This window comes from Cryptomeria japonica, chromosome 10 (assembly GCF_030272615.1).
Source record: "Cryptomeria japonica chromosome 10, Sugi_1.0, whole genome shotgun sequence".
Lineage (NCBI taxonomy): Eukaryota > Viridiplantae > Streptophyta > Pinopsida > Cupressales > Cupressaceae > Cryptomeria > Cryptomeria japonica.
Genome location: NC_081414.1, coordinates 250,872,911 through 250,896,060, shown reverse-complemented (window position 1 = coordinate 250,896,060; position 23,150 = coordinate 250,872,911). Strand labels below are relative to the sequence as shown.

At 33.9% G+C, this 23,150-nt stretch overlaps 1 protein-coding gene across 1 annotated transcript; it reads left to right on the top strand.

The window, feature by feature from the left end:
* The first annotated feature begins 10,052 nt into the window (after positions 1-10,052).
* Positions 10,053-11,868, top strand: LOC131059853 (ethylene-responsive transcription factor ABR1). Its single transcript, XM_057992903.2, has 2 exons — positions 10,053-10,672; positions 10,789-11,868. Exons 1-2 carry the CDS (start codon positions 10,264-10,266, stop codon positions 11,724-11,726), a joined length of 1,347 nt encoding a protein of 448 aa, XP_057848886.1. The 5' UTR covers positions 10,053-10,263; the 3' UTR covers positions 11,727-11,868.
* Positions 11,869-23,150: the final 11,282 nt, after the last annotated feature.

Genomic DNA, 23,150 nt, shown 5'->3' with positions numbered 1-23,150 from the left:
CATGTAGTTCTATAAACATGATCATCCATATATCTAATACTATATTTTGTCTCCAAGAAAAGACTAGAAATCACAGGGGCAATGCAGGGCCACATAGAATCAAATCAACAATTACTTTGATTAAAGGCCTACACAAGAGACAGATAGGTAGTAAGTTAGTAAACAAAAATAATCCAAAAGAGATAGCACCAACAAGCACAATCAAATAAATTCCAAGGTCTACATGACTTGAAAGCAAACATATAGACCAAAAGCATTATAACTAACTTGACACGATAACAAAACATACAAAACTATGGTTAGTAACATTAACCAGAGATCCCAATGTAGAAACTTGGGCTCTGATACCAGATGTAATGCCTCACCAAGGAACCCTAGAGGATATAACCTAGCTAACTCAACTAAGAAGATAAATATTTTTTTAAACATCTTAATGAGAATCCTAATGCAATGCTCAATAAGAGATAACTTTAAAAACTCAAATGCACAAGTGGAAAGAAATAAAAAACCAAACCATCCTCTAAGGTTCCTTAACATTGTTACTAAACAAATCACAAACACATGAAAGGAACTATATCTAACATAATTACTAATTAACCATACGTATGGGATGAGTATTAATGAGAAAGTTAACACATCCTAAAAGATTCATTCCCATTTGATTACATAATGATAAGAGACTAAATGCATTCATTTAACCTTAAGTCTAGGTTTATTTTAGGACCCTAATCCAAATGTTTATATAATTCCTTCAATAATAAATAACTAACACATAATCTATTCATACATGTATAATTAAATCATTACAAATAACCATCATGAATCATATCCTCTATTTAAATAACATCATAATTACATCATTGTTTACATCATCTGCCTTGTAGGTGTGTCCCAATTATAGTTGCAATTAAATTTGATATATAACAAATAAATAATATAAGAATGTACGAATATACCTCTAATCTACAAAGTAAACTATATCCAAGAGAATCCACTTGAGAGAGAACCAAAGTCAATCCACACAATGAACAGGTCCAAAACACTTGATTGAAGTAGACAACTACCACTTGACCATGTGGACCCCAAAGGACCACCCCCCATGCTTGGAGATAGACAAATGGCCCACATTCACACAAGCAAGGGATAAAGGTAAACAAGGTCACTTTTTACAACCATAGGATAAGAACAACAAACGGGGAACATAAATATGATCAACATAATAAAGATAACTCCACAAGACAACTCCAAGGGACTTACAAATTACAACACAAGAGTAGGACACTAGTACACACAAGGGAAGAGTGTCATCACATATCTCAGAATGGGTTATCCTATTAAGTCTCCATAGACCCCAACCCCCATCCCGAGTTATCCTGGTAGTCTCTCTTGACTCTAGCCCCCATCCAAGATTCATACGAAACCAACATAACTTTTGTGAGGACAAGGACGTTAATCTTGCCATTCCAAGCCTTCCCAATCTCATCTCGAGCCTAAACAAGCACTCCAAGCCATGAGTGGGGCATCACCATTATCTTGATTAACGTGAAATACTACCCAAACCCCTATGTTTATTAATTAAGGTTATCACTTATTAAAACAACTCTCCCAATGGGTTATCTTGGCAATCACTTAGGATCCCGACCCCCATGGAGAGCCACTCTCCCTTATGACACCATACCTACTTAATCCCAAATCAAAGCATAATATGAAATATGAATCATCATCAAATGACCAATATAATATGATTCCATTAAGTCTCATAAAAGAGATCTGAACATCATTACATCCATATAACATTATAACCAATGACTCAACATATGAGCACATAGGATAGATAACACCATAAGATAATCAATCAACCACATACATCCACAAATCAATCCACCTCAAACAATCTGATCCAAATTTGACTAACAAATAGAGCATAAACCCCATACCCAACCTCTATAGCCCCCAAGAGGCACCTAAACTAATGAATAGAGTCAAACAAGAAGTACAAAACTCAAATTGAAATAACCCAAAAAGTATTAAGGATTTATTTCAGATCCTAATATTCCCTTAAAAATATATTAATGATTCATTTTAAATCTGAAAATGGATCCACAATTAACCTTGCTAAATCAATCGAAAATAACATAACTGATCAACTAGATTTGTACGAAGGAACACCAAATTGAATGTAATCTTGTAGGACATCATGGAAATGTGTATTTTGACATTTAATAGCTAAATAAAAGATCTGAAACATGACTTCACACAACAGAAAATGATATATATTTTATTTCCAAAATCTCTACCGAAGCCACAAAACTGTGATAAAACTACACTACTCGATTCACCCAAATCATCACAAACTAATTTTGTTTGAATAAAAAATGGGAATAACAACATATAAATAAGATTATAACCATAATAAGAGCAGCATTATTCTTAAACATATCAAAATAAATCCTACTCAACAAGAAATCAAAACAATTATACTTGAAGATCATTGGAAACAACACAAAGGTTTCTTAAAAAAAAAACCTCTAAAACTCAAGGAATGGGAATGTATCCAAAGCCCTCTTACCCCATAATTTCCCAACAAATAAAATAAATAAAAATAACAAAAAAAGCATTGAAAACAATTTTCTTTTCTTTTCAAAACAAGAACATAATCATTCTCCTACATTTGGATCTCAAAACCCTACCTCAGGTCCTGTGGAGACAACACAAACTGAAGGAGTTTTGATGAGAGAAGAAGCTCAGATGAAAGCCATGCTCAATCAGATCAATCCAACCATCAACAAGCTACAACATGCAACATCTAAGAACCAACAATACCTCCTTTAACAATCTCAAGTAATCTCCCACAAAACCGCCTTTCAATTGCATAAGAATAAATGAAAGAAAATTCCAACAAATCTCTCTCTTTTCACACCACAATCCAAGCCTCTCAATTTCTAGCAAAACCACCATTCATGAGCAGCCAATATTCCCCAAAATTTTTCCAACCCCCAAAAAATCCTCCATCCACCTTGCTCTTCCCCCAAAAAATAAAAAACAAAGAATAATAATTACCTCTCCCAATTCATGAGAAAAAGCAACTCTCAACCTCCAAAATGATTATTAAAATTAATAAACCTTATCTCCTACACAACCAATCAAAACTCAAGAGATAATAAAACATAAAACACTAATCCAAAGTTTAAATTGGGTGGAATTAGGGTTTTCCACCAAAACAAATTCAAACATAAAAAAATACAATTGCTAATATAAATTCACCTCCTTGAATATAGCCACCATAAAATATGCACCCTTAACATTAAAAAAAGGAAAATAATACATTATGTTCATAAATATAAGCACCTATATATATATATATATATATATAAGTAAAATACAAATCATATAATTAATATTTATAAACAATAATTAATACAAATGACAAAGATAAATAATCACTTGCACACCCACATACAAACATAACTAGGGTTATCAAATATAGCCTTAATAGTATTTTGATTAGGTAAACACATGACAAGGGTTATTGCCCTTCTGTAGAGAAAATGTTATAGGTTGGGTTAATTGGGCCAATACGCTATCTCCCACAACCACCATCAAAACTATTTAGGCACACTATGACCTATAAAACCAAGTGGAGTTGATGCCCTATACTTGCAACCTTGTGTCACAAATGCACACATAAACAAATATAACATATGCAACCTATACATGCACATTGGTGAAGGGAAATCGTTCCATCATACATCTCTCCTAAGAGAGTGATAAAACATCATCCCCTGGCACCACAATCAAGAACACACACATAATACATGAATCCAATCTCAATGCATTTCAACTATCATAATCAATCACATCTCGATATCTAACTAAATCCATCAAAGCATGGGTTAGGATACATAAAACAATATGCATCACCTATTCATTTCTTATTCATAAAGGAACATAATCAAAATCCATTACACCATAAAGATGAACATGACATAAATTAACTTTAACATCATAGCAAAGTCTCATAAGGATAAACCATCATCCATACCTAACAAGACCACTAGAATTAGGGTTAGCACTTGATATCACCTCACAAGTAGTAAACATGGAAGAGGTATCACACATAAACCTAACTTAAAAATTATTCTATAACATAGAATCAACATCACCAAAGTAATTATAATGAATCTACCAATGTCAAAGAGAATATCAAGATAAAGAATAAAACAAGACAAAAGGAGTAACAAAAGCACTAACAAACTCATAATATCTTACACATCCAGTCACAAAGGAGGGATCGAGGAGAGGCACTAAAATTCATCAAACCTCAATTCATCTTTAGACCTTACCTTAATATAATTCACCTATCCTTTCTCAAGGAAACTATATCTAGGTGACCAAGGCTCCTTGCAAATAAATCCTAGCTTCTTCTTACTTAGCTCATTACTTGCCTCAATGTTGGCCTTGATAAGAAACTTTTAGTTTGTTGTACTTTTTTATGAAAAGGATTCCTTGGAATGAAATTCTTAGCGGTGGTACATAATATTTGACTAGTCCCTTAAGAGATTCAATCAACACTTTGATGAAGTGCATTATCAGTCATCTCTGTATGATTTCTAGCACCAATAAAATAACTTCTTAAACCCTATTACAAGATTCTCCACTAAACCACACTACTTGAGCTAAGCCAAATTTGTGAACTTATGAGTCTTAGGATCATTTCAATCAAACCTCTCAATTAGCAATACAAATTCATCATATGAGGTAACAAACTTGTGACATTGGGTGATCTATTTTTGGTACCACCATTCATGTCCAGTGTTGTCCAAATACAAGGTAGAAAATATTGATTACCTTGTCATCACTAATAAGTCTAAGAGATAGGTATGTGGCATACTTTTGTACCCATTGATAAATCATGCACCTATTAGATTTATCATGAGGAGATAGAGTCAACTTCCCTAGAGCTCACTACACATCCCTTGGAGCATGCTACACATATCTCTAAAAAATATAGTTTGGGATCAATTCTAAGGCTATTTCGATCCTTTTTCATGTTCATACAATTGGTGAGTGACATCACTTTGAATCTTCTATGGAAGAGATCTATACTCTACATTACAAGCTCTAATATCATCAATAAGTGACTTTTGTTCTTTGACTTGCAACACCTCTACTTCTTTATATTAAGAAAGGTAGGTTAGGTAGGTGTCACAATTAAAACAAGGGCCCATTGTTTTGGTTGTCATTCTAAGTGGCATAAAGATTGTTGGCCCTATAAGTGCTCCCTTCACCAATCCATTGTCTAGGCTTGTTCATATGGTTATCTATCTTATGGAGTAATTGTGCCATCATATCTAACATCAAATTAAACTATCTTTGGGATCAAATCCATCAAGATTATGCTTCATATTTGTTCTCCTTTCTCTTTCAACAGAATATTATGCTCTACAATAAATTCTATAGGATGAGATTTCATCTTTGGAATCTTCGTAGATTAGCTTTATTTTTAATCTCCCTTAGTTGAAATTTAGTTGCTCTATCATTATAACATATAACATCTCAGCATGTAGAATTTTCTCTGAAACACAAGCTAGCAAGATCACTAGCTCTAATACCATTATAATGTCTCAACATTTGAAAAGACTTAAATGTGAATTCAATCCTTAAACCCCTACCAACACTTATTATTGGATAACAATATTATCATATCCTAGTATTAAATCAAAACTTAGAGAACTCATATTTAATTTATTGTTTACACATTAGTAGTACCAAAATATTTCTAAATAGCTAATTACATAGCTAATTCCCAATATTATTATTGTAATGGACAACAAATAAAAAGTTTAGTTTTGGATCTCTTTCATATTATAATATAATGATTATATAACATTTAATGAATCTAAATACCAATTATTACAACAATCATAATCTATCATATTCATACCAACAACAATGAAAAATTAGGCCTAGATAATTTAGCTAGAATCTATATCCAATGAATCTCAAATGTGAACTTTAGATGAGACCGCTCTTTGAAATAAATTTGGTTTTCACCCTATGTACTTTTTATTCAAACATAAGTGTTCAAATTGATTTGTGTTAAGTGTAGATGATAATCCTAAAAATGAAATGTTCATTCTTTTATTTTCATCAAAATAATATTAGATTGGCCACAAAGAAAACCCACAACTTCTAATTCAAACATATATTTTAGGCAAGAAAGATTCCACTTTTGAAAGTTGAGGAGCCAAAATATACCACTAATGATATTACAACAAATTCTAGGAAGTTGGGAAAAAGACAAAGAAATTCAGAATAATAGGTATCATGTGTTTGAGATACCACAAGACTAGTACTATAGGTAAAGATGTTGGGGGTCAAACAACATACACACCTATAAAGATGAGTTTGTAAGTCTAAAAAATATAACAATGCAACGAAAAATATAACAATGCAGTAGGGCAAGGATGGTAGGCATAACGAGATGCAAAAGTTCTTAACTTCCAATGTAAACAAGAGAAAAGAAAAGTGCTCAGAAAGGGAAAACACACAATAAATGAGATCGAGGAAGACACACAAGAACTAAACTAATATTTATAGACTTAGGTTAACAAGAAATGAGACATAACAATTTTCTTCAAAACTATCACATTTATGTGCTAGGTCAAATTCATAAGAAGGTAAACGCTAAAAACTAAAAGAATTTTTATTTAAAGTCACTCAAATAATTTTATTTTTTAATCTCAAAACAAACCCTAAGTAGTCTTAGTGACTAAGTAAAATCTCCTAGGCCCCCCACCCCCCGCCAAAAGAAAAAGAAAAACCATTTTTTCTTTTATTAAGTATAATATATCCCTCTACCAAATGAGATGCGTTATTTTTTATGAATAACCATTATATATTTTTCTTTAAAAAGAGAAATATTACACTGATTTTTTTTTTTTAAATGGGTGGAATATAATCACTTCAAAATTCTTAACCAAGATATTTTTTTTAATAAAATGAAACAAAAAATGCAACCATAATCGAATCACTATGCAACAAAAGCTATTGAACTAGTGAAGGAAGGTAGAAAAATACGATTAGAAGGTTCTCTTAAACCATCTAGGAGGCCCTAACCATTAGGAATTATCTCCCATCGCATAATGACTCCATTTTATTCTTTCTCTAACTATACGTTATATCTCATAAGAGATAGTTAAACTCAATTGAAAGACTTCACTAATACCAAGCTAACTTAAAACGTTGAACTATCACACAATATAAACTATAAAATTTATCCCTAGGACAATCACAACAATTGCAACCAAATCTATGCCCTCAAGGAGATGACATAGTCATTTTAAAAAAAAAATTATGAAGGTCCAAACCTACGAGCATGACAACCCAGCAAGGGCACGAAGCCCACAAGCCACCAACCCAACAAGGGCCTTCACGAAGTAGTTTTTGCCATCCGATACGGGAGCACGAGCCTATAGACTGAAACCTCTTCGATTAAGAGCCAAGGATTGAGAGGTATCCATTCCGCCAAATTCGTTCGATCCACGATCCCGACCTCATCCCTTATGATGTTGGAGCCTTTACAGTCAACAAGACTTGATCCCTGGTGGGCTCAATTGAAAACATTCAACTTCACAAATAGACCAAGAGCCCATTGATGACATAATCATTTTCATTATCATACTTATATGATAATTACCTTTTTAATATAAATCAAGCCCATAAATTTCAATATAAATTTCTTCCTAAAATGTAGAAAATATACTCCATATGTGGATTCAAATTTAAGGAGGGAAGACCGGAAAGAAGGCATTAAATAGGAGAAGACTTTAATGTTGTCCATTTCACCTTTTCTAGAAAATGCGAACCCCCCTGGTCACACTCCACACGGATTAGGCGTCCTCCAAAACTCCCTTCACATGGGACAGTCTATATTCACTCCAAGCTCCTTGGAGTGAATCCACGCGTTACATGAATCCACGCGTTACATGTTTTGCCATTATTTGACCATATCCTATGTCAAACAAAATGTGTAGTAAGTTACGTCCTTAAGAACGTCAACATTATGATATGATGTGTAAAGTAAAACTTTAATGCTTTGCGCTTAGATTTTTATTCTTCACACGCGGATTATTTAAAAACGATACCAGAAGACCTTTTTGTGGACCCCACCAAAAGATCCGTACTTGCATGCCGCGTGTCATTTTTCATTTATTATAATGAAATGATCGTGTGATGACGTACTCTGGGGGGACTACAATTGACGTATTTGGAAATTGACGGGAAATTCATGATTTTTATTTTGGCTGTAAATGACGGTCAAAGACGAGTACAACTTTCACCTTCATTTAATTTAGCTAGAGATTTTACATCAAATTGTCAATTTTTTCATATATATATATATACACGTGGAGGATTTTTCTTTCACAACATCGTTTTCGACACAAGAATATAAATACTTGATCTTTGTTGGACCAAGGACCCATTAGCGTGATATCAGAAAGGGCGATTAAAGCTGTAATACTACTTAGTAAATTTTGAGTTCACAGACTTGGAAACAACTTAGAACCATATCAATTCAATAAAAATAAAATCTCTGTTGAACCAAACCATAATCATAAAATACTCTATAATATATTAGTCTAACAAAGTTCATCAATAGTTCTATACAATAAAATACATCCTACCACTTCAACTACCATATTATAAATTGAACATATCGTCATATTATCATTAGATAAAAAATCTCCATCATTTGTTATAACTAGTACACAATCCAAAACTAAGTTTGATTATCAATAAAACAATTTTGATCTTACAAAACAAAAAGTAATCTTTTAATTTTTTGATATGAAAAAAATATACACAAATCTAGAAGCACAAATCAAAATACATGAACTATAGAAACATAACATCTAAAATCTTCTAATCTTCTACAATATCAAAATTAAATATAAAAATTATTTAATATAAAAAAACACAAATTGCACAAGCCCCCTACTCCATATTACACTTCAATTTTTATAGCCTTCCACACAATACTATTATATACCTTTGCCCCTTATCAAACCTAAATAACTTTTTTTAATTAATATGAATTTTAAAAAAAATAAACAAATCTAGATATTAAAATTTAAAAAATTAAACTAAATATTAATACTAAAAAACAATTTACTCATTTTTTACCTAACAATTTAGTCATATTTACTTTTACTTTCTTTACCTAACATTTACGCTAATCATATGTTTTCCTTTCTAATCCAATTTTTTAATGTCTAAAACACCTCTTTGAATTGACTTTTCTATAATTATAAATTAAACTTTTTTATTACATATATCACCAATTTTTTTAAAATATATTAATTTAAATATAAATTATTGAAAAAAATATAATTATAAAATATAAAATAAATTATATTTTTATAAATAATTATATTTAAATTTAATATATTTTAAAAAAATTGATGAATTATGTAATATAAATATTTAAGAGTCAGGTTAAAAGAAATGGTATTGTAGATCATAATTTAAACATTAAAAATATAATATTAGAAAGGAAAATATCTAAAGCACATTTAAAAATTAGATGTAATGTTGTGTTTTCTACAAGTTATTATATGACTTTTCTCTAATTTATCTGTGAATTTATGTTTCCATCATACGCCATAATCTATTATTGAAATAAAAAAGAACTTAAAAACAAAAAAACAAACTTTAATTTTTTTATGTGTATATATATGAATATGAATCACAGACCTTATATAAAAGCCCAAAATGTTGAGCTCTTATCGCACGTGTGAAAAATACATGCCGACCGGGAAAGTGGAGATTCCGGGTGGAAACGGAACTTTTACATTTACCGGGAAGCCACGTCGGCAAAATTCTTTGGGCTCCGGCCGGGGAAACGGACAAACTTAATGCACGATAGTGATGAAAAGGCGATGAAGCTTCGCTTACGCGGCATTCCCACGCTTCACTTACAGCCCCGTGGACCCTCTGCAAGGTAGGTGCCACTGTGAGTATATAAAACTATTTGTAGCGCTCCATTTTTTGTATCCAGCTGCTTTTATTACCACAGTCACATTCCTCCCCAATCTGACAACGCCTCCATTGTCTCATACTGCTCGCCGGCTTTAACTGGGCGGCCTCAGAGTCTCAGATTCCACTTGGCTTTTGAGATTTCGGCGGCTGTATTTGCACAGGACTGGGATTTTGGGATAAATTCTTTGATTTGGAAGAAGAAAAATCCGATTTTGATTTGAAATGCCCGCCAGAAAGAAGATCAAAACATACATGGAAAGCAGCAGTGCAGGGGATTCTGAATGGACTAAAATGCCTTTGAGGATTGCAGGAATGAGGTGTGCATTCAACCCAGAAGAGGAGAATTCTATAATTGTTGATGCACTTTCTCATGCCAGTGGTGGGAGTCCTACCAGAAGCTTGCAGAGGCCCCAGGATTCGAAAGTGGGTGGAATTGGGATTTCATCACCGAGTCAGGGGAAGGAGGAGGAATTTCAGGAAGGGCACTGTGCAACATTGTCACCGACCAACAGTGGAGAGGGTAGTCAGTCATCTGGTATAAAGAGGAAATTCAATGAATTGAACATGGAGAGCAGTGGAGCTCCCAGTGAGAGGGATGGGAGGACCCCTGATTCACATAGCTCTGATTCAGGTAAAAAGATTGGATTTTGATTTAGTATGATTGATTTTATGGTGGAATACTCGTTTCTCAATTGAGTATTGCTTGAATTTTGTGTATGTTTGCTGAAAATCCTGTGTGCAATGCAGTTGCAGGGGAATCCTCTCAGAATGGTGAAATAAAGGAGGCCAAATCTGAGGAATGCAGCCCACCAAGAGAAGCTACCAAGAGGAAGAGATACAGAGGTGTAAGACAGAGGCCATGGGGGAAATGGGCTGCTGAAATCAGGGATCCCAATAAGGCAACCAGAGTGTGGCTTGGCACTTTTGAAACTGCTGAAGATGCAGCTAAGGCTTATGATACAGCCGCCATTAGGTTCAGAGGAGTGAGAGCCAAGCTCAATTTTCCTGATGAAGCCATTGCCCGGAATCATGCCCTGCAAGATTTACATGAATTCAGAGCTGCTCAATCTCAAACAGCTCTCAATTCAACACAGTTTTCTTACAAATTCCCTTTCCTTCAAGTTGGATCTCTGCCTGGTTTGGAATCTGTGAGACAACCTGCTAGCTACTTGGGTTCCCAGTTCTTGAATCTGAGTTCAAACTTCCAGTCTCCTTATCAAAACACTATTTATAACCAATCCAATAGCATTTCAATGGCTAGTACTTCCCAACAGGCTTTGAATCCAAGACCTCCTGCAATCTCTGTTCCTGTGAATCCTTTCAGCCAACTAGTCTCCAACAGTGCAGTTCAGAGGCCTTCTAGTACTACTATTTCATGGAACAATGAACCCCCTCAATCACTTCTAGATTTTGGAAATCATGGTAATCTGAATCCCATGATTGATCTCTCTGCTACAACTTCCTCTGCAGTCATGCTCACAGGCTTCTCTCAGGGAACAAGCTCAAATTTTTATAATGAAAGAGAGTTGTTTGATCCATTACAGCAGTCTGTTACTTCTGCTGAATATCAAACAATGTCTATTGATCAGTTCATTCGGCAGCAGCCCAATTGGAGCCCGAGTGCCATCATGAGCCTCTCAGATACTGTAATTCTCCCTTCTCCTACTTCTGATCAATTTTCTTGAAATAAATTAACAAACACCCAATAAAGATCTCTTCTTTCATATAATCAATCTCTTGTATATGATTCCGAGTTCAGTTTAATGATTGTAAGTTTAAATATTATATTGAAAGAATCAGTATAAAAATTCAGATTTTGAAGTGGTTTTTGATGCAATTCGCAGCTCTTTATCGGACAAACTACAGACAAGTGATTAAATAAATACAAAATCTAGAACGCCATGATTTACAATTCTGAATAATGTCTGAAACACGAGCATTGTCATATCGTGAAGAAAGTGTGATGATCAGAGACGCCAGTAATCAAATTCATTTGGCATCGTTTTTTTTTGCTTAATTAGATCATGCAAAACAAATTCTAATACAAGTGGCGTCGTCGTTAATCATTATTTTCTCTGCGTGCGTTTCAATGGATCATCTCAAAATTAGTAACTACATTAAAAACAAAATTTTCGGTTAATTTTTTAATTTTCTCATTTTGAAGAGCGTTATCTGAAATGTTGATTATAAAAATTCTATATACAATCAAATCCAAAAAAACAATGATCACCATTGTCATGGATAATAGAAATTACTATTATTAATCGATAATTCTTGTCATTGTTGTTTAGCTCTTTATCATTCTGATGATAGATCATAGAGTGATCCAAAATATTGATGGAAAAAAACTCTTACACAATTTAATCCAGAAACAGCACTAACAAAAGTGTTCTTGCAATCTAATTAGTAAGGATGTATCAAAATATAAATTTGCGGAGGTAGGATGATAGTTAGATTTGGTACAAATATATGAAGGTATGATGAGGATCAAATTAGTTTTTTTTTCATTTCTGATTTGCACCCTGCGATATTTTTCATCAACATTTCAGATTATACTACACGATCCATCATCAGGATGAGAATCAAGTTTATAAATGATTTTAATGGAATCGATTCTTTTAATCGTGACAACTTAACCCATGAGTAATTTAAGAGAATGGATTCTTTAGTTTTATTAGTTTAACAAAAAGAAATTTGCATAAATTTATTCTTGTTGTAATGAGTTGCTCGAAGGTAGATATGCCAAGATCTAAGATTTCTCTAATTACAACAAATTAATAATGAATTGCTCTAAGGTAGATATACCAAGATCTAAGATTTCTCTAATTATAACAAATTAATCGAAATAAATCTATGATATATATACACTTATTCAACATATTCTGATCAACTTTTCAAAAATAAAGATAACTAAATCTATATAATATATTCAGGTCAACTGATCAGATTTATATAAAATATTCAGGTCAACTGATCAAATTCCACGAAATCAACAGTTGTTGGTGGAATGGAATCTTCTCATAGCTTGGTCTAATTTTTTTTTTTAACTCTAAAAATTAGAGTTTTAAATAGAACATAGAAAGAAAAGATAAAATCAATAGTAAGAGATAGAATATAGACCAAATTCCTCTTTAAAATTGTATTGAATGCAAGAAAAATATGGCTTACGCGCACAAAATAATCAGATTAATATATTAGCAACTTGGCCTACGTACAATGAATAAATCGACCATCAAATCTAAACTCTTAATTAAACATTAGTCAACGTGTTTTTTGGGATAATCCATGGTAGGTGCCAACTTGTTATTAAATTAATAATAATAATGTGCACCTAATCAATCACCCAAGATTGTTGAATGTCATGGCCTCAAGGACCAGTCACATAGAATATAATAATAATAACAATGAGAACAAAAAAAATAATAATAAAAAAATTCTTATTATCTTAGCCTAGTTGACGGTCAGATTAGACCGTCAAATTTAACCCCCTGGATGCTACCATGGTTTCTTCCTTAAGTCCAGTTGACCTTGTGTTTTGGTCGGTCATTTGTATTATCCAAATGTAAACAAGTGAAAATTGAACGCTAAAATTGGCGTGTTAACATTTTGTGGGCGCCCACCTTTACAAAAAGACTCTTCTATTGACTTGATTGACTTGAGTGAGTTAAAACATAAAATAAAATGGAAATTTGTCCCCATCGCAGGGTCAAGTAATTTTTTAGTAGAACGGCCTTTGGATGATTGAATTTAGTGCGAAAACGACGAAAATCTGAAAGCGACGTCACGAGCAAAATGTGAGGGACTCACTCCGCGTCGTAATTTGCTTAGTGCACATGCAAGCACGTGACATTTTAAAGACCAAACATGCTTGCAAAAATTCCGTTACGTAGTTTTCACGTGCGGAAAATAAAAACCAAGATTTTATCCATGCTTAAAACAATGCAAATAAGGTTTATTATTATTATTATTATCATTGTGATTAGATCTTGCACGCAAGAGCAATGTTGGAGTAGGACATCGTAAATTTAAATTTAATGAGACGGAGGAATCTTTAAAGTGCACTTTAAGGATTGAGGTTTTATTGTTTTTTATTTGAATTGAAGTCCTTATTATATTGCATTAAAAGGGTTATCCAAAAATATTATCACGTGTATTTCTAGAGTAAAGATAGGGATAATAATTGTGTGTGAGGGGAGCAACATACTTGAATAGTGTTATTAAGATTATTATGCCCCCCCTTTTTTAAGAGAAATAAAAATTATCATAAAAGGGGTGGTAAATAAGAAAACAACAGTAACTAGATTCAACAAACACTACATAAAACAATCATAATCAGTAAAGCATCATTTACATAATCAGGGTGATGAAATCTTACAGTACCAAGAGACACTATGCGGTGTTAGTGTGTTGTTTCTCGTCTATTAATCTGTCTGGTTTTCTCGAGGTTTTTCTGTGAAGGGCCAACATCTTAATTCTTCTTCTTTTATGTATCAAAAACATAAATGAGGTATATGAGAGAATGTAATACCATGGTCGTTATAAAGTGGAGTAGGTAGAAGATGAAGTAATAGTATGAGTGTTATAAGTATGGGGAATAGCATTTATAGGTATATGAGTGTAAGGACGAGATGTGAATGGAAAATTAATTGAGGAAAACGTAGTAGGAATACTAGAGGTAAGAATTGAAGAGTTAGGAGTGACATTATGTGTGGCAATATGAGTGGTATAGTTATAAACGCTTGATAGTTATGGAAGGGTAAAGTTCAAAAGAAAATGATAGATCAGAGGATATGTTATTAGAAGAAGTCAATAAAATAGCAATACCATGAAGATTATCCATGTCAAGCTTGATACTTGGTTTAGAGGTCAAGTATTGATATATACATGCACACACATTTTACAAGTAAGAAAACAAGCTTATTTAACTACATATATAATTGTCATAATCATATTATTCTTGAATGTCTAAATTATTTATATCATTAAAATAAAAAAAAATTAAAAAAATTAATATTTAATCTTTAATTTACATTTGTAATACATCGTTAAAAATATTATTTCAATTGTTATTTTTAAAATTATTCTTTTTATTTAAAATATGTTCTTTTTATTATAAATATAACTTACAATCATTTTAGTCTTTATTAATTATATACAAGTACATATCAACTTAAAATTAAGTATTGGTACACATAAAAATAAGAACATTTTTTAACAATATAAAAGACATGTTAGAAGAGAAAAGTTTAAGAAGAAAAAACATGCATTGGAATATATAAAGTATTGCAAATAGGAGGGCCAAGTAATTCATGAATAAATAATAAATAAATAAAATTGACAATATTTTATTTATGGTTGTCAATCAAAGTATGATAAATTTTAAGGAAAAAATAATTTTAGAGACTATCAATAATTATAATTATTTATAAAGGTAAGTATATTTTAAATAGATAACAACATAATACATTGTTTATCTAATGTGTCGTACAAATGTCACTAATCACGTTAAAGAGGTTATTTGATGCACTACAATTTATAGAGTATAATCTGATTCTTGGAATAAGAAAAAGATATGGCCTGCAAAACTCTTTCAAAATAATATTTTATAGAAGATACCTAACGTCTATATCAAATTTATCCTTGAATTAGATAACTTTTTTTTTAGTGAATATAATGTGTTTGAAAAGATATAATATTTATTAAAAAAAAATTAATTGAATATTTTTTTTATTACAAATATTTTTTACACAAGATTTTAATTTTTGAACTCTAGAACTTGAAAAGTACATATATAATAAGACAAAACAATTTAATCCCATATTATTTTTATATACCATTCATGCATTATTTTTTCACCCCTCACATGAACTCAATATAAAATTTTCCTTCCGTTACTTTTTTGTACTTACACCAACACCCCGTCATTTGTCAAAAAGTTTTGTATGATATTTAATATTTTGTAGGCCCAAAAGCTATTTCCACTTACTCTCTTTGACTGGATAAAGTCATAATTTATTAGTTGCTGGGAGAGTAAAAACAGTAAATAATGAATGCGTTTTGGAAAATATGTACCATCCAAAGCAAATTTTCCAAAAAAGATCAACGAGTTGGATTTGAAATTCCTTGTCATGACTAACACGTGATAAAAATAGGACACATTCTTAAATAAAAATTTTTCAATGAAAAGATTCTATATTAAAATTATTAGTTAAACGTGTGGGTAATTTTTTTAAAAAGTGATGTTTGGCAATCTTTATTATTTTTATTTTTTATTTATTTTTATTGAAGAAATGTAAAATTATGTAAATAAGTAGCAGCTTTAAGTTGCCAAAACAATTATATAAAAGAAGTTGTTTTTACAACAAATTACAAAGAAATGACAAAACAATTATGGTAGGTTGCTTGGTTTGGTGAGTGGGCTAGGGATGTGTCCTACCCATGTCTTCCTTTTGATTTTTTATGCGTTTGGGCGTTTGTTTTTTGTGTGTTTCTTTTTTCTTTTTGCTCTCAGTTTTTGGTGTGTGGTTGTGTTGGGGGCCATGGTTGGTTTGTGGCAAGGTAGGTTAAGTGTTGGTAGATTTTCTTTCGTGGGTGTGGAGGAGCAATGGTTGTCCTCTAGCTTGGTGGTGGTTGGTGTTGTACCACCTCATGGATCTTCTTCGGGTGTGCATGCAAGGTCGATGGACTCTTTTTATGTGGGTGAGAGCTCTAAACTCAAGAAAGTGAATGGATGTCTGACGAGGAGTCAAGATCATCTGATTCTGGTCATTAATCCCAAATCAATTATGGAGGATGTTGCTTATTAGAGCAAGCATGCTCTGATCTGTAAATTTCTTGGGATCCATATTTCTCTGTCGATGTTGGAAGCTTGGATTTGTCGTTCTTGGCAGGTTGAGGGGGATATAGAGATTGTGTTGGCTACGGACAACTATTTCATGGTTGTTCTTTCCTACATGTCTGATTAGAATTGTGTTTTTGAGGGAGGACCCTAATTTTACAATCATGTGGGATTGTTCATTAAACCTTGGCATGTGGGTTTCAACATGACAAAAGAATTGCCCTTGAGGGTTCTTGTCTAGGTTCGTTTGACATGGCTTCCTTTGGAGTTTTGGAGGGAGGATATTTTGCAATGGATTATTGCTCTGCTAGGGAAGTCGATTGCAATTGCTCGGCAAACCCTTGATAAGAAGGTAATTTCTTTTGCTTGTATTTGTGTTGAGATTGATTTGAATAATCTGTTGCCAAATTCTTTGGAAATCTATTTAGGCTCTTCATCATGCGTTCAACTGTTAGATTATGAATCTCATCCTTTTTGATGTTCAGATTTGTCATGAGTGTGGACACCTTTAGCATCAATGTCTTAGGATTAATAAGGTGGTTTGTGGTTCTCCTTCTTCCTCGACTCCAAAGGGGGGTAACAAGGACAAAGGTAAAGCCCCTGTGAAAGATGGTGGCCAAGATAAGGATGGTTTTATGCCTGTTAAGGCCTATGCTAAGGGAAGAGGACATAATAGGTCATATAGGGATAGTCGGAATGATGAGGGCTTCAGTAGGTTTGAGGTGTTGGACACTTTAGCCCTTAAGGAAGGGATTCCAGTGGATGTTTCTTCTAGGGCTACTGGTATGGGTATAGATGTTGTGTAGGAGCATGGGAATACTATTATGGGTCCAGTTGATGCGCAACAGCAAGGGGTGTCCCCTAATGCTCTTGATTCAAGAGATCCAGGTGACTACAAATTTGCAGGATGATATTGTCTTGGCAAATATGGCTGAGGAGGTGATGGCTTCTGGTAAAGGAAGAGGGTCTCCTTAGGCTTTGGGTTTTCTGCAAAGGCCCCTTAAGAAGGTTTCTTTTGATAATTTGTCAAAAGTTGGTTGCAAAAAGGACCAAGAGAAGATTAAATTACGAAAATTGTTGGTGGAATATGAATCTGTCAAGATCATTGAGGGTCACTTCTCCCCATCTCTTTCATGATTATTCTCTCTTACAATGTTAGGGGGTTGAATAGCATCCCTTGACAAAAGGCTATTCATGATTTGGTTGTAGTTCATTCTCCAACAATCTTTCATGTTCAGGCTTCTAAGAATTTAGTTGACTCCATGCTTCAATGTGCTTATAGTATCTAGTAATTTGGTCAGTGTCAGTGCATTGGTTCTATGGGTTGTTTTGGGGGTCTAGCTCTCTTTTGGGACCCAAGAAAGATTGTTCCACACTAGTGGATCTCTAGTCACTCTGCTCTTTCGATGGTTGCCTCTAGTTTGGAATTTGGAGAGATTAGCTTGGTTACTAATGTTTATGCCTCGATCAATTTTCATGGAAAAACCTTGCTTTGGTATCATATAAGGTATGTTTGAGTGTGATCTTTTTTCCTTCTTTGGGTTTTAGTTGGTGGTTTCAATTTAGTGCTAAGTTTGGAGGAGAAAAGGGGAGGGTTGGTTTAGTTGGGTCATTCCTCTATTTTTTTGGTGGGAATGTGGACTTCTTGAACTTAATTGATATTAATTCATTTTTTGGGATCTTCACTTGGAATAATTGACAGTGTGGAGACGAAGCTATATATGAACGGTTATATAGGTTTCTTGTTTCCTATTTTTGGTTTGGAGTTAACCTAAGTACTACTTCTAAAATTCTTGATTGGAGGGGCTTTGATCATTGGCCAATCAAATTTTCATCTACCTCTATTTCAATTCCTAAAAATCCTCCTTTCAAGTTTCATCTTATGTGGCTTCGTGACTCTTGCCTTCATGACTTAATGACTCAGTGGTGGAGAGATGGTGACCCTACCTATGGTATTGCTATGTATTCCTTTATTAAGAAATTGTAGTTTGTCAAATTTCAACTTAAGATATGGAATAGGTTGTAGTATGGTAACCTTCATGATATGAAGAGGAATGCTCAAGCTCATCTAAATGTTATCACTTGCCAAATTTGGGACCATGGTTTCTCAAATGATTTGGGCAGGGAAAAGTCCCAAGATGTGAGGGATTCATAGGAATGGGAACTTCGTGAGGAGGATTTTGGAAGCAAAAGCCCAGATTGATTGGCTTTAGGAAGGTGACAGGAATACAGCCTTTTTTCATAATTTGGTGCAAGCTCGTTGAAATAAGGGTTATATCTCCTCTTTAGTGAATTCAGAAAGCATTCAAATGATATCTCTTCAAGCTTTGTCTCATGAGGCTACTCGAAGTGATTCTATTCTCTTTTTAAAGACTCGCCTATGGTTGAGGATGAGAAGAATATGATCCTTGTTTGTATCCCCTCTCTAGTCACCAATGTGATGCATGAGTCCCTCACGAGTCTGATTTATTTGTCTGAACTGGAAGAGGTTGTTTTTGGGATGAATAAGGGTAAAGCCCCAAGTCCAGATGGGTTCCCTACATATTTTTTTCAAGAATTTTGGCATATTGTTAATTTGGATTTGTTGGAAGTGGTTCGTGAATCTTATGGTAGCAAACAAATGCTTCAGGCCTTGAGTTCTACTTTCCTTGTTTTTATTCCTAAAAAGGAAGGTGCTAACCAGCTGGATGTTTTAAGGCCCATTTCTCTATGTAATGTGGTCTACAAAATTATTACTAAATTGATTGTAGAGAGGCTCATTATTTGGCTCCCGACTTTGATCTTAGATGAGCAAGGGGGTTTTGTGGTAGGTAGACAAATTTTAGATGGGGTGGTGATTGATTTTGAAGTCATTCACTCTATGACAGTGTCTAAGGAAAAATCTACATTCATTAAATTGGATATGGCCAAATCTTATGATAGAATTAAGTGACGCTTCTTGGAAAAACTTATCATCGCTTTTGGTTTTAGGTAGGAATGGGTTAGATGGATGATGAGTTGTGTTAATTATTCTTCCTTCTATGTTATTATCAATAGTGGGTCTTCTAAGTTATTTGGAGATTCCAAAGGTCTTCGCTAGGGGGATCCTCTTTCTCCCTATTTGTTTATTCTTATGGCGGAGAGCCTAGGAAGATTTATTAAGTCTCAGGTCTCTCATGGCTTGATTCAAGGTTGGAGGTGAGGTCATGGGTTGCTCATGCTTTCTCATCTTCAATTTGTGGATGATACTGCTCTTATGGTAGTTGCTCGTCTTCAGGATTGCCGATATTTTGAGGTTTCAAATTGTCTCTCTTCCCTTGGTCTATCTGGGTATCCCTCTTTCTATTAGTAGGCTACCTAGACTATACTAGCAGGAATTATTGGATAAGCTGCATCGACAGGTTAATCACTAGACTCATGGATGATTGTCCACTGCTTCTAGGTTGACTCTTCTTCTATCTATGATCTAGGCTATTCCTATAAAGAAGTACTTGTTCTGATGCCCCCTATGCATTTTATTAAGGAATGTGCTGCCCTCTCACACCAATTCCTTTGGAGTGGTAATTTGCATACTTGTAAATGGGGCCCTGTTAAGTGGGAATATGTGTAAGCCAAAGTAGGAGGGGGGTCTTGGTCTTCATTCTACTATCTTGAATGGGCAAGCTCTTGCCGCCAAATTATATTGGCACTGGTATACCTGTCAGAATTAGTTTTGGGCTTGTATTCTCACGCATAAGTATCTTAAAGGAATTAACTTTTTGGATTTTCCTCGATATTTTTTAGAAGTAAGGGGATCTCTAATTTGGCATACTCTAATAATTGTGGCTCAACTAATTAAGAGATGCTTATTTTGGATATGTAATAAGGGCTTTGAAGCTCTCTTTTGGTTAGATTCTTGAGATGGTAATCCTCCTATCCTTTCTATGTATTTGCACCTCCGATCTCTTTGTGATATTTTTTTTGTTGCGGGTTAGGATAAGGTAGAGCACTACAAGATAGTTCAAAATTTAGGGTTGGTTGATGGTTATGTATGGAAGGACCCCTGTGAATGGTCGCTAGGTGGATCAGAGGAGGCTTGTAAGGAGTTGGCTCAAATTCTTGCTTTGAGGGAATGTAACTTGTTAGGATTCCCACAGATACTGAGAGGGGGGGTGAATCAGTATCTAACCAATTAATATATTTTCTTAACTTAAAACATGTAGAGCATATTAATATAGTGTACCAATAAGCAGAAAGTAATGCAATAAACAGAGATAAAAACAACCACATGAAAAACACACCATAACTCAAGGATTTAACGAGGAAACCCGGTGTGGGAAAAACCTTGGTGGGATTTGTGACCCACAATATTCACTTACTGGCCAATAAAAGAATATTACTGCTACAAGAGGGGCCTGCACATGTAGGAAGGCCAACTGCCTAGAGCTCACTGCTCAAATACAAAATAGGAAGTCTCATTGACTTACAAAATGGATTATATAAATCTAGTGTCTTGTACTACTTCAAAATAGCATCTATAATGCCAGATCCAGTACCAGTTTCTGCTCTACTTCTTACATAAACCCTTAACCTATAATTCGCATGATAGGTCTTCCTTATTTTGCCTAATTACATTCCTCTTACTTCATTACAAATGTTCTACAATGATCTCTCTTATATAAGAGTCATTTTACAACTTGCCAAGTCGGCTTACAATGATTTTACAAATAATAAACAAAATATATTACAACAAAATTCCTGTCGGCTTCTGTGTCGGTATGCTTCCTTTCACTGTTGGTGCTGGTGATCTGAGTGCCAGTGTAGAGTTTGATCTTGCTAGTGCTGGTGGAATGCCTTGCCGGTGTCATAGGATTGCAAGGTTTCCATCAATGACAAAACCTTCAATCACCTACAACGTCTCATTGGAGTGTGCATATGTCAACAATCTCCCCCTTTGGCATTGATGGCAACACTCATGAGAAAATTCCAAAACTTGTAATCCAAAAATTGTGTACCAAAAATATGTGAGCTCCCCCTGAGCAGATAAGTCATTTGCAGATTATTTTCTCATACTACTACTCCCCCTTTGGCATCAATGACAAAGGTTGTCAAGGTGTCAATAGAGTTGTAGTTTTTCTGTCTCAACCTTGTAACTGGGTGGTTACAATTTGAAAAAGATATGCCAAAACCAAATTTATGCTTTCCATAAACTTCTTACTATCTTTTATTGCTGCCTCTATTCTTTGAACTATATCGATGAGTTGCTGCATATGCTCTATCGGTGTTTTCTGTCCTTGTACTAATGCCTCAGATATTTCCTTCCTCAAGAATGATAGATAGTCCAGTCTTGGACTTAGTCTTAGTCTCAGATTCTTTGCCTTGTTTATTATTCTCTCCTTTTCTCTCTCTAGCTTTAGTAACTCTTCCTCAATACCTGTTATATTTTGCTCAAAAACTGATAATGTATTAGGTGAATTAACAAAATTGTCAGCAAGTTTATTTATTTCTTCTTCTACATTGCTCATTTTATTATCTATGTCAACTGTTAAAAAGTTTGTCTTGCAAGTATATTTGTACAGAGTTTTAAATTCCTTCAATGAGTTGCATAGTTCCGGTAGAAGTGTGTCAAATTCCCTAGTACACTTCTTTATTTGATCCTCAAAGAATTTATGTTTTTCAATTTCCAACCTGTCTTTGAATGCCTGTTCCTTTATCTGCTCAACTGTCACTGTGTTGTCAGTAATATACTTCGACAAAGTGTCAAGTTGACTCAAAGAATCCTTATTATCTATGTTGCATTTTGGAGCTATCGTCCTCAAAATTGGGATTGTGTCATCTATAGCTTTATAAGCTTGTGAACTACAATCAGTTATTTTCTTCAAAGAATCTAAAAGAACTTGAGTTACAATGGTTGATTTGTAATTTGCTGAGGAGGAACCAACATTCTAAATTCCACCGATGGAGGAAGTAACCATGCTTGTAGTGACCTCTGGTAGGTCAGTTTGTGTTTCCATTTCCTTAAGAAAGGGTTTTTGTTTCTCTCCTGATGCCGGTGGCACTATTTCCACATGAACCTGTTCCTGTTCCGGAGCCTGTTGCTTTTCTTGTCTCTCTGTCTGTTGATCTGTTTCAGTCTCAGTCTGTTTCCCTGTGCTATCATTTTCAACTTTTCCTTCTGTGTTATCAATGTTGTCAGTTGTCGGTGGCTCACTAGCCATGTCAGTCTTACCGGTTGTGTCTTTATCTACCACAATGTTGACCTTTTGAGTATCAACATCAACTGTGTATAGTATCTCTAATAGGATTAGTATCC